This window comes from Hemitrygon akajei, chromosome 15 (genome assembly GCF_048418815.1).
Source record: "Hemitrygon akajei chromosome 15, sHemAka1.3, whole genome shotgun sequence".
NCBI lineage: Eukaryota > Metazoa > Chordata > Chondrichthyes > Myliobatiformes > Dasyatidae > Hemitrygon > Hemitrygon akajei.
In genome coordinates, this window is record NC_133138.1 from 83,995,797 (window position 1) to 84,009,649 (window position 13,853).

Below are 13,853 nucleotides of genomic sequence, written 5' to 3' on the forward strand. Positions count from 1 at the left end.
AAGCGGCCCTCCAATCTGCGTCGGGTCTCACCGACGTAGAGGAGGCCGCACTGGGAGCACTGGATGCAATAGATTACCCCAACAGACACACAAGTGTTGCCTCACCTGGAAGGACTGTTCCTTCCAGGAACCTGAATGGTGGTAAGAGAGGAGGTGTAGGGACAGGTGTAGCACTTATGCTTGCAGGGTTAAGTGCCAGGTGGGAGATCTGTGGGGAGGGACATGTGGACCAGGCCGTCGCGGAGGGAACGATCCCTGCAAAAAGCAGGGAGGGGTAGAGAGGGAAAGATGTCCTTAGTGGTGGGGTCCTGTTGAAGGTGGCGGAAGTTGCGAAGGATAATATGCTAGATCTGAAGGCTGGTGGGATGGTAGGTGAGGACAAGGGGAACACGGTCCCTCTTGTGGTGACGGGAGGATGGGGTGAGGGCTGAAGTGCGGGAAATGGAGGAGGTGCGAGTGAGAGCATCATTGATGACAGCAGAAGGGAAACCACAATTCTTAAAGAAAGAGGACATTTGGGATGTCCTGGAACGGAAAGCCTCATCCTTGGAGCAGATGCAGCGGAGTCGGAGGAACTGGGAATAGGGAATAGAATTTTTGCTTTTGGCAGGGTGGGAAGAGGTATAATCAAGGTAGTTATGGGAGTCAGTGGGTTTCTAGAAGATGTCAGTGGACAGTCTATCTCCAGAGATGGAGACCGAGAGATCGAGAAAGGGGAGAGAAGTGTCTGAGATGGACCAAGTGAATTTGAGGGCTGGGTGAAAGTTAGAGGCAAAGTCAATGAAATTGACGAGCTCAGCATGGGTGCAGGAAGCAGCACCAATGTAGTCGTTAATGTATCGAAGGAAAAGTTGGAGAGCAGTACCAGTATAGATTTGGAGCATAGACTGTTCCACATAACCCACGAAGAGGCAGGCATAGCTGGGGCCCATGCGAGTGCCCATAGCTACACCCTTGGTCAGAAGAAAGTGGGAAGAGCCGAAAGAGAAGTTATTAAGTGCGAGTACCAGTTCCGCCAACCTGAGGAGTGTGGTGGTTATTGGGGAACTGGTGAGGTCTATTGACCAGAAAGTAGCAGAGGGCTTTGAGGCCTACTTGATGGGGAATTGAAGTGTATAAGGATTGGACATCCATGGTGAAAATGAAGTGGTCAGGATCAGGGAACTGGAAGTTATTGAAGAGGTGGAGGGCATGGGATGTATCCCAGATGTCAGTAGGGAGGGACTGAACTATGAGTGACAAAATGGAGTCGAGGTAGGCAGATACAAGTTCGGTGGGACAGCAGCAGGCCGAAACTATAGGCCTACCAGGACAATCAGGCTTATGGATCTTGGGGAGGAGGTAAAAGCGAGCAGTGTGGGGTGTGGATTATGAGTTTTTTGGCTGAGGATGGAAGATGTCAGAGAGCTGCCATTTGGCCTCACTGAGATAGAGGTCTGTCCATCAGACTACTACGGCACCACCTTTGTCTGCGGGTTTGATGCAAGACCCGACGCAGATTTGGGGGACTGCTTCGTCGAGCACCCACGCTCCGTCCGCCACAACAGACAGGATCTCCCGGTTGCCACTCACTTCAACTCTCCTTCACATTCCCATTCGGATATGTCCATACATGGCCTCCTCTACTGCCATGATGAGGCCAAATTTCGGTTGGAGGAACAACATCTCATATACCATCTGGGTAGTCTCCAGCCCCTTGGTATGAACATCGAATTCTCCAACTTCCAGTAATTCCCTCCCTCTCCCTTCCCCCATCCCACTTTCACTCTGCCTCCTCTTCTAGCTGCCTATCACCTCTCATGACTCTGCCTTCTTCTACTACCCATAGTGCTTTCCCCTTAGATTCCTTCTTCACCTCTCCTGTCTACCCCCTCCCTGCTTCCCCTCCCCCAACCCTTGACCTTTCCTCTGATTGGTTTTTCACCTGGCACATGCCACCCTCTCCCCACCTTCTTTATAGGGCCCCTGCCCCCTGCTTCTTTAGTCCTAACAAAGGGTTTCGGCCCAAAACGTTGACTGCTCCTTTCAACTGATGCTGCCTGACCTGCTGAGTTCATCCAGCTTTTTTGTACGTCTAGAATAGTGTACATGTTTTGCGATCTGATACTAGATGTGCATAAAATGAGGCTTGCCCAAAAGAGTCCACCAAGTGCAATTGAGACTTCAGCATGAAGGACATTGTCCTGGGTCAGGATGCTGATGATAGTTTCCCCTATCCTTTCAGTAGACTTTGGAAAGGTTCCACCAATACTCTCTGGCCTCCACTGTGAAAGCAGATAGGGTAACTTAGGGATCATCCAATGTGTTCACAGTTAATCTTTACAAGAGGTAGTACATTGCTCTGTACGTTCAGATGGGCATGAACCAAATGTCACTGGGGATACTTTAAATATTAGTCTACACATCATTTAATGAAAAAAAAAGATAGACTTTTTAGGACAAGCAGCAACAATGGAGAATGAAACAGAGGTGATGTTTCATGTCATTAACTACTTCAATTAATAGATTTGGAGGCAGATGATAATTCTCCATCAGATTTAAATTCTGATATCATAATTATTTCATCTATGAGGATAGCAGAATTCATATTGAAACCACAGTCTTAAAACTGCTTTTGATATTTTAACCTATGCAGAGGGTCACCCTCCTAGCACTAATATTTGAAAAGAGGATTTTAAGTTATTAAAGCTAAGAATTTTTTTCCTTGTAAAGGCAATAGCAGTCTGGCAAAACCAATGAGAGCTCAGGCAAAGCCACAAGAATGGTGTGCCACTGATGGAACGATAACAAGAGATTATAGTCAGATGGTTGCGACCTTGAGGTCATAAAAGTGAAAATGACGAGTGGTTAAGATGTCTATAAACTAAACTCACTAAGGAGGTGGTGAGCAACAATTTACCCTTATAAATAGTTCTTGTGTCCAGATTGTAGTGAGGACTGTAGTACAGTTGTATGAAATTATGAGGGGCCTAGAGAGTAGGAATCATTTTCCCATGGTAAGGCTGTCTAGAATTAGAGGTACTAGGTTTAAGGTGAGAGGAGATAAACTTATTTATTTTTCCACACATGAAGGGTAGTGAATATTTGGAATGAGCTGCCAGAGGAAATGCTGGAGACAGATACTATCAAATATTTAAAAGGCATTTGAACAGGAAAGTAGAGGGATGTGGGCAAATGGGATTAGCATAGCTAGGCATCATGTTCAGCACAGACAAGGTGAGTTATAAGAGTCCATTTAAATTCATGTTCAATTCTTCATAGCTTCTGATAAGAAAGAAACCAACTGGGCAATCTGTACTACTGAAATTCATAAAGCACTTCATGTACAATTAAACCTTTTAAAAACTGCAGAAAATGTGTTTACTCAAAGGCATTTCTACAGAGATTATTTTTGAACTTACAGATGTCAATCCTTTTACATACAGAGCTGTGGCTTGAGAAAAACAACACAGAAATCTGGACAAACAACCTTGAATGTTAGTATTGCTGACTTACTGGCAGATGATTCCTGAACTAGAACTTCAAAATCTATTAGCACGTGAACCAGAATCATATTTATTATCACAGACATATGTTATGAAATGTATTGTTTTGTAGCAGCAGTACAGTGCAAAACAAAGACAAGAAAAATATAAAAATAGTGTAAAAAAAGGAATAAATGTGGTAATGTTCATGGTTTCATGAACCGTTCAGAAACCTGATGGCAGAGGAGCAAAGGCTGTTCCAGAATCAATGAGCAGGGGTCTTCACATTCCTGTACAACCTTCTTGACAGTGGTAATGAAACAAGTGTGTCGAAACTAGTAATGTACAAATTGGAAGGAACATTCACTTAACAGTTATAAACACTTCTCAAGCTTCAGCAAAACATAGTTTGAACAATTTACATTTATAACCAGGAAAATATCACGCTTCTAAAATGATATAAAAGAAGAAATGGGCTACAAATAAAATTTATAACCTTAAATGTCACTGTCAGATTTGATAATAGTCTCATAGTATCAGGTACAAAGCCATGGGGACATATAAACAAGCCACCTGATATTATAATGTTAACTATAATCTTTCAATCAATTACGAAAAGGTGCATACTCACCCAATGAAAAATATTCAGTCCCCCCCCCCCCCCCTTTGTTTCTTTCTCAATCTTAGATTTCTTGGATATAGTGTAATGGTCTAATGTAGTGCACCCCATATATAAAAGGAAAAAAATATTAGAGTTTAGACCCCAAACTACATGGGACCAGACTGAGCACCCAACCTGTGAGGGTGCCTGATGCCAGCCTCCTCCAGATTGGAGACCCGACCCAACAGAGCAATGGGGATAGAGTCCCAACTCCTAGACTACCTTGAAGAACTCGCACTTAACTGCTGCAGCAACCCACTACTCTTCTGGATTTTCAGACCTGTAGGGCAACAGTTTAGTTTACAAGGCCTGTTGAATCCACTCCAGGTCTTTCCACAAGAATTCACTTGCGTCCTAGTACAGCTGAATTCACTCCAAGACCAACCAGATGCAGTCACTTACCACAGAAATATGGTCAGAAGGCTGGCTACAGGTAAGGCTGAAAAGTGTGGGTTCAGGTACCATCTCCCCAGCATACTAATATCTAATGTTCAAGTGATTGAGATCAAAGCTGAACTAAAATCAAGACTAACCTATCAAAGAGAACTGTGCGCGCTATGTCTAACCAAAACATGACCTACCTGCTTTGCCTGACTCTGCCATTCAGCCCGACAGCTGCTTAATTCAATGTACGGCATCCTTGGGTACAGTTAGAGGACGAGAGTTTCCTTCCTAATCAACACCTAATAGTTTCCAGATGTGACAGTCCTAGCAAGTTAGTGTTTTATTGTCACATATACAAAGATACAGTGTAAAGCTCGTCCTTGCATATTGTTTAAATAGATAACATTATTAGTCAGTGCATTAAACAAGGTAAAACAATAAAAATGCAGAATAAAGTGCAAAAGCTACAGAAAAAGTGCAACACAGGTAAACAAAGTTTACAGTAGAGTTCCTGCTCACCTGGTCTGAAATATGTAATGGAGAAGTGTTGCCCATATTAGCTATGTAGACAGGGTATTTCAGCTATCCTGATGGCAGTTTACATCTCATGTCAAGGAGATGTGATGCCTGCACTCAAAGAACTATACTCCTTGGTCAACAGTCTTCAAATGGAATACCCTGAGGTCCTCTTCATCATTGCCATTGACTTCAATTAGGCCAACTTGAAGAGTATGTAACTAAAATACTACCAGCATGTAGGATTTATAAAAGCTGCACAAAGCTCTAAACTCAGCCAGCTCCATCATGGGCACTAGCCTCCCTAGCATTGAGTAGATCTTCAAAAAACAACGTCTCAAAAGGACAGCATCCATCATTAAGGACTACTACCACCCAGGAGCCTGCTTAATTTGTACACCAAACAAAGATGCAATTTGTGCAGGCGATGGTGTTCTCAATTACATTATGCGAAAGTTGGACAGTAAAGGAGGGGGATAGGAAGTGTATCAACGCTTTTGAATTGTGATGCTGGATAAAAACATTATTCGTCTTGCGGACCTCTCACAGAATAGAAGTATCGGTCCTCAACGAGATCAAACCTCTCTAGAAGCTCAAATGACAAGACTCCACCTACCATACTTTGGTCACATCATGCAAAGAAACAGCTCCCTGGAAAAAGCTATCATGCTCGGCAAGGTGGAGAGGAAGAATGGATGGACACAATAAGGACAGCTATGTATGCAATGTTATCAACAATGAGCCACTTTTGCGAGGATCGAAACTCATTTAGGGCAACTATCTCTGGGGTCACCATGAGTTGATGACAACTCGATGGCACATTCTATTCTCATTATTACCATCAAGGAGGTGGTGCAGGAACCTGAAGCCACACACTCACATTTTAGGAACAGCTTCTTCTCCTCTGCCATCAGGCTTCTGAATGGTCCATTAACCGATGAAAATAAATACACAGTTACAGTGCCTATAAAAAGTATTCACCTACCCTTGGAAGTTTTCATGTTTTATTGTTTTACAACATTGAATCACAGTGGATTTAATTTGGCTTTTTTGAGGAACAGAAAAATACTCTCATGTCAAAATGAAAGCAAATCTCTACAAAGTGATCTAAATTAATTACAAATATAAACACAAAATAATTCATTCAAAAGTATTCACCCCTTCACGTCAGTATTTAGTAGATGCACCTTTGGCAACAAATACAGCCTTGAGTCTGTGTGGATAGGTCTATCAAGCTTTGCACATCTGGACACCTCAAATTTCCCCCACTTTTGTTTACAAAACTGCTCAAGCTTTGTCAGATTGCATGGGGATCATGAATGAACAGACCTTTTCAAGTCCAGCCACAAATTATCATTTGGATTGAGGTCTTGTCTCTGATTTGGTTACTGCACGACATTAACTTTGTTGTTTTTAAGCCATTCCTGTGTAACCTTGGCTTTATTCTTGGGGTGAGTGTCTTGCTGGAAAACATATCTTCTCCCAAGTCACAGTCTGCAAGAGAACTGTATCAGGTTTACCTCCAGGATTTCCCTGTATTTTGCTGCATTCATTTTACCCTCTACCTTCACAAGCCTTCCAGGGTCTGCTGCAGTGAAGCATCCCCACACAGCACAATACAGCCACCATCATGCTTCATGGTAGGGATAGTGTGTTTTTGGTGATGCGCTGTGTTTGCCTTGTACCAAACATAGTGTTTAGTCTGATAACTAAAAAAGCTCAATTTTGGTTTCAACAGACTACAGAACCTTCTTCCACTTGATTTCTGTCTCCCACATGCCTTTTGGCAAACTTTAGCTGTGATTTCATGAGAGTTTTTTTTCAACAGTGGCTTTCTCTTTGCCACTGTCCCATAAAGCTGCAACTGGTGAAGTACCTGGGCAACAGTTGTATGTGCAGTCTCTCCCATCTCAGCCACTGAAGCTTGTAAACTGCTTCTTGCATGGTCATTTAGTTTTTGAGGACGGCCTGCTCTACATTCTTCCCATTTCTTGATGATTGACCTAACTGTACACCAAGGGATATTCAGTGACTTGGAAGTTTTCTTGCATCTATCTCACGACTTGTGCTTTTCAATAACCTTTTCGTGGAGTTGCTTGGAGTGTTCTTTTGTCTTCTCGGTGTAGTATTTGCCTGCATACTGACTCATCAGCAGTTGGACCTTCCTGACACAGATGTATTTTTACTACAATCAACTGAAACACCGTGACTGCACACAGGTCTCCATTTAATTAATTATGTGACTTCTAAAACTAATTGGCTGTACTAGTGATGATTTAGTGTGTCATATGGGGGGGGGGGGGTGAATACTTATGCAATCAATTATTTTGTGTTTTATATTTGCAATTAATGTCTTCACTTTGACAAGAAAGCCTTTTTCTGTTGATCAGTGTCAAAAAAGCCAAATTAAAAAGCACAGTGATTCAATGTTGTAAAGCAATAAAACATGAAAATTTCCAAGGGGGTGAATACTTTTTGAAGGCACTGTATCTGCGTGCATGTGTCTGCATGCATGTCTGGATATACACGGTATATATGTATATACAATATGTCTGTATATACGTGCCCATGTGAACTGCATTATGTATATATACGTACCGTATTGTGCAAAAGTCTTAGGCACATATATATAGCTAGGGTGCCTAAGACTTTTGCACAGTATTGTAGTAACTTTATGTATTGCATTGTACTTTTGCTGCAAAAAATTTCATGACATAGTGTATGTGAATAATGATAAACTTGATGTTAATATGGGTGTCTCTTGTGGAATGAGAACAGGAAAAGGGAATCATGGTTGGATAAAGGGTGAAGAGAGCTGGGGAGGAGCGGGAAGCAACAGAGAGACATTCCGTAATAAAACTATAAGATGTAGGAGCAGAATTAGGCCATTTGGTCCATTGAGTTTGATATACCATTTCATCATGGCTGATCCATGTTCCCTCTCAGCCCCAATCTCCTGCCTTCTCCCTGTATCCCTTCATGCCCTGACTAATCAAGATTCCATCAGCCTTTGCCTTAAATATATCCAAAGACTTAGCCTCCACAGCTGCCTGTGGCAACAAATTCCACAGATTCACGTCCCTCTGTCTGAAGAAATTCCTCATCTCCATTCTAAAAGGACTCCCCTCCATTCTGCGACTTCCCCTCTGGTCTTAAACTACCCCATCATAAGAAACCTCTCCACATACACTCTATTGAGGCCTTTCAGCATTCGATAGGTTTCAATGAGGTCACCCCTCGTTTTTCTGAATTGAGTATAGGTCCTGAGTCATCAAAAACTCCTCATATGACAAGCTTTCCAATCCCAGAATCATTTTCATGAACCTCCTTTGAACCCTCTCCAACGTCAGTACATCCTTTCTAAGATAAGCAGCCCAAAACTGCTCACAATAGTCCAAGTGAGTCCTCACATTATAAAGCCTCAACATTACAACATTCTTGCTTTTATATCTTCTTCTTGAAATGAATGTTACTATTGCATTTCCCTTCTTCACCACCGACTCAACCTGCAAATTAACCTTTAGGGAATTCTGCACAAGGACTCCCAAGTCCATTTGCCACTCTAGTTTTTGAATTTTCTCTCCATTTAGAAACTAGCCTAACTTTTATTTCTTCTACCAAAGAGCATGACCATATACTTCCTGACACTGCATTCCATCTGCCCCTTCTAATCCGTCTGTCCATCTACAGCCTCTCTACTTCCTCAAAACCGCCTGCCCCTTCACTTGTCTTTGTATTGTCTACAAACTTTGCCACAAAGCCATCAATTCGGTCACCTAAGTCTTTAAAATTTAAAGTAAAAAGCAGCGGTCTCTACATAGGCCCCTGTGGAATATAACTAGCCATTGGCAGGCAACCAGAAAAGAATCCCTTTATTTTCACTCTTTGCCTCCTGCCAATTAGTCACTGCTTTATCCATGCTAGCATCTTTCCCAAAGTACCATGGGCTCTAAACTTGTTTAGCAGCCTCACGTGTGGCATCTGGTCAAAGGCTTTCTGAAAATACAAGCACACAACATCTACCAATTCTCCTTCATCTATCCTGCTTGTTATTTCTTCAAAGAATTCCAACAGATTTGTCAAGCAAGACTCTCCCTTAAGGAAACCATGCTGACTATGGCCTATTTTATCATGTGCCTCCAAGCACTCCGAAACCATGTCCTTAACAATCGACTCCAACATCTGCCCAACCACTGAGGTCAGACTAACTGGCCTACAATTTCCTTTCGTGTGACCCTCTCCCTTCTTGAAGAGCAGAGTGACATTTGCAATTTTCCAGTCCTCCAGAACCATGTCAGAATCCGTTGATTTTTGAAAGAACATTACTAATGTCATCACAAGCTTTTCAGCTACCTCTTTCAAAATCTGGGGTGCATACAATCTAGTCTAGGTGACTTACCTACCTTCCCGACCTTTCAGTTTCCTAAGCATTTTTTCCCTAGTAATTGAAATTTCACACACTTCTGCCCATTGACACTTTGGAACTTGCGGCCTACTGCTAATGTGTTCCACAGTAAAGACTGAGCAAAACACTTAATTCGGTTCATCCTTCATTTCCTTGCCACCATTAATACCTCTCCAGCATCATTTTCCATTGGTTCAATATCTACTGTCGTCTCTCTTTTATACTTTATATATCTGAAGAAACTTTTGGTATCCTCTTTAATATTATTGACTAGCTTACCTTCCTATTCAATCTTTTCCTTCTTAATGAGTTTTTTTGTTGCCTACGTTAGTTTATAAAAGTTTCCCAATCCTCAAACTAATTTTTGCTTTATTTTATGCCCACTCTTTGGCTTTTACGTTAGCTTGACTTCTCGTTATCCACAGTTGTGTCATTTTTGCCTTTTGAATCCTTTTCCTCTTTGAGATGTACATCTCATGTGCCTTCCAAATTGCTTCAAGAAATTCCACCTACTGCTACTCTGCCATCATCCCTGCTGGAGGTGTTCTCCAATCAATTTAGGCCAGCTCCTCTCTCATGCCTCTATAATTCCCTTTACTCCACTGTATACTGATACATCTGACTTTAGCTTCTCCTTCTCAAATAGCAGGTTGAATTCTATCATATTATGATCACAACCCAAAGCCACAGAGGCACCAGCCTATCTTCCATCAAGTACCAGAAAAGGGCGAGCAATATCATGAAGGATCCCACCCACCCTGCTCATGACTGTTTGTCTCACTCCCAACAGCACCACGCCAGGACCACTAGACTCAAAAATGGTTACTTACCACAAGCCGTCAGACTGATCAACACCTCTGCTCATTAACCTACTCCATCAACACTACATGCACATCAGTCACTCCACTCCTTTCCTATCAGATGCCAAAACCTGTCGCACCCTTTTGCTGTTTCCACATCTTCTTCCAGCCTCTAGCTATCACTTTCCTAACCTGGTTTCACCTAGCACCTTTCTCACTTCTCCCTGTCACCTTTTTATAACAGGAATCTCCCCTCTACAGTGCAAAGTCTCAACCAGATGTGTTTGTCATCCCTCTGCCTCCACTGATGCTGCCTGGTCTTTCAAACTCCTCCAGCTCTTTTTCACTTCAGAAACTAGTAAATTTCATCTTGTAAGTTTCACCTTGTCAAACCTACTTGCATTTTTATCCTCTACTGACCCCTATCCTGGCTCCAACTTCATACCCACTTTATACTTAGACAATACTCAGCTGACCCTCACATGTGCAAATCTGGATACCTGCAAGTCCACAGTTTACAAGGACTTGGTGCACTTATGAGTCAGCAAGAAGCCTGGCTCATTCTGGCAGCAGAGAAGGCCAAGGACGGACAGGTCAGTGTGGGAATGGGAAGGGGAGTTTAAATGGATTGCAACTGGGAGTTCAACATGGCCATTGTATTCTGGGTGTACAGAAACAGTCGGTGAGTTTGTGCTTGGTCTTGCTGACGTGGACAAAGCTATATTGGGAGCACCAAATGCAGTAGATAAGGCTGGAGATAATTGGATAGAAATTCACATTTTCATGCTTGGCATACAATGATGGGTGCTTTAATTTAAATCTACTGTTTACAAACACAAAAGAAATTAAACAAATGGTCTAACATGTGGCAAACTGCATTAGTTAGAAAACAATCTGGTCCATTCCTTAAATTCAAGACATTTAGATAGCAAAGTACATAAATCATTACAATGTCATCTATGGAAAATAAGTCAAATGGCAACTAGAATATTTCCTTCCTATCTAGGGAAAGATAATGCAATGGGATAAAGTTACTTAGAAAGGCTTATACAAAGCCTCGCTTTGACCACAGTTGGTTACTGGAAATAGTTGTGGTCAGGAGGATTAGCGCATGGATTTACAAGAATTGTAAGGAAATATTATACAAATTGAATTTAATTCCCCAGAATTTGGAATGATAAGGATATTTTAATGAAACCTTTCAACTATTGAAAGGAATTGATAACAAGATGGGAGAAGATACTTTTACTGAGTAGGGAGTTAATAGAAGGCATAGCTAAAAATAGTTTTTCCACAAATGAAGTTCAGAAACACTTTGGAATCCTCTTTCATAGAAGGCAAATAATGATAAAAGAGTTATCAAATCGAAGTCTTTTTTTGGCCAACAATAGTATGGAATTGAGGGTAACTGGGTACATGGAGTTAAGTCATAACCTGCCATGAATATAGAAATAGGCTGTAGAATTGAATGGCCAGTCCTCTGTGTTTTTAAATTTAGATTGTAAATCCAAAGCCAAATCAACAAATCTCTGATGTTTTTGCTTCATCTAGATATAAACATGGAAGTATCAAAAGATTAATAAGCTTTCTAGATTCAACACAGCCATGCACAATCCTGTTCACATACCATATCCAGCCAAATGCATTTACAAACACTAAATAACACCATTGTCTTAGTATGATGACTTCCTGCTAGAAGTACGAATGCATTGCAAACAACAACCTCAGCAAGGTGTGGCCTTTCTGTCCCAACAATTCTAGCATCTGAAGAACAAGAACAAGGGATCTCAAAAGGTCAAAGAATGGACAGAGAAGTACAGCCCAATAGTTTTGACAGTTAGGATCATTCCTATGCAGACTGTATAGCAAAATATGCTTTAGTACAAAGTCTGCATAATTTTATAGTTACAAACTCTGATATTATCCATTAAATTATTTAGGTATAAATACGTGGGCATGCACATCAGAGACAATTGCAAGGATAGATTTGAAATCTTTGTTTCCAAATGTACAATAGCTCCGCTTCAATTTTGTTTCTATTCAGAATCCTAAAGGATTCTTCAAAATAAAACCTTGAAAGTCAGATGCCTAACATTATTCCTCCTTTTTATTTCACAAACATCTCAATACTCACTGTATCTAAAGCCTCCCAAACTGTCTGAAGAAACGCCAATATATTTGTCTTTGTTCCGCTTGGCTTTTTTCCGTTCTTCTCGCAGACGGTCATCATCCTGTATAAATTCGACCATTTCTTTCACTTTCTGTCGCACATTTACTCCTTGGTCCTTGCCATTTTCATCTGAAAATACCCAGATAACAGACAATATAAATTGTACTCAGCAGGAATTAAAATTATGGAATCAAAGCTTTCCAGCTAACTGTGTAGAAAATATAATATATATAATTGAATATGTATGATAAATGTATTAATTATCAAAAAGATGTTCCAGCAATAGTAACATGGTGTTAGGCACAGCTTAAAAGATCAATACTGGAAAATAACAGTGTGAAGCTGACATGAAGCGGGCTAGAGGCAAGTTTCAAATTGTTAACAGTTTAAATTATCAAGTCAATTCTTTGCTGTTCTAACTATTGTTATTTTTTCATCCAGGGGTCACATTACAAGTCCAGGTAGGTCATCCACTCTCCTGTGCTTCTCACACATTTTTGTTAAAGCCCACACTTTGTAATGATTATTTGAGGAGAGCAATACCCAATACCATTTTCCCCAATGTCTTCAAATGAACATTTAAATCACAATTAGTAGACACTGATAGGAAACAATAACTACTGACAAAGTCTTCATTTCCTTAATCTAGGTCAAAACCATTTGTAATACTTTTACTGCCTGCCTCAAAATACCCATTTTACACCTGCCATGCCTTAAAGCTAATTTTGTTTAAAAAAATGCAGCGTATAAATTTTAATTTCAAGCTTAGTGTCATGGTGGATATACCAATTAAATTTTTGCAGCATGTGCCTTTCTAATATTGGCAGAATGCATGAGGCTGCACTGGTAATTATTGTAAGCAATAAATGACAATTTTTTTGATAAGGCGTTGTTCCCAAATATAGCTATTAGACTTGCAATTGCAGAGCTTTGACAATCTAGCAGAATTTACCCACATAAAAAAGGTACCTAGATTATTATTAGGTTGTACATTTAAATCTGACAAATTACATCGGCTTTTTTTCCAGTCTCCAAGTTTTAACTTTAATGTCAAAACAATAAAAACATGGCCTTATTGCCATTGCATTGTAAATATTATTTGCAGATATTCTTGCTTCTTCAAACAGATTAGTCTGTGTTGGTGTCTAACCTTTCCTTCCTATGTAATTAAGGCAATTTCTTTATGAGCATCACAAGGGAGTCATAGCTGTTGTGTTTTTTTTATATAAAGAAAAACCTGAGCACTCATGTTGTGCTAGTTGTGTTGTTATTACCATGTCCTTTCTGCGAGTTCTTGTCTTCACTAATTAATACTCTAGGGCCCCCAAATCTCAGATTCTGTACACTTCAGATAGTGCCACCAGTCACATTCTAATTAGTGAAGGAAGCTGATCTAGTGGCTCAAGTGACTGACAACTCTGCTTGCTGTTATAATTTGCTCAAAGCTTTTTTT

General features: G+C 40.8%; 1 protein-coding gene across 1 annotated transcript in view; it reads right to left on the reverse strand.

Annotated features, from left to right (window-relative positions):
* clint1a (clathrin interactor 1a) overlaps positions 1-13,853 on the reverse strand; it is a 180,632-nt gene that overhangs the window by 72,277 nt on the left and 94,502 nt on the right. Inside the window, exon 5 of the mRNA XM_073067888.1 lies at positions 12,365-12,529. Within this exon, the coding sequence (XP_072923989.1) occupies positions 12,365-12,529 (165 nt within the window). The remainder of the gene's footprint in view (positions 1-12,364; positions 12,530-13,853) is intronic.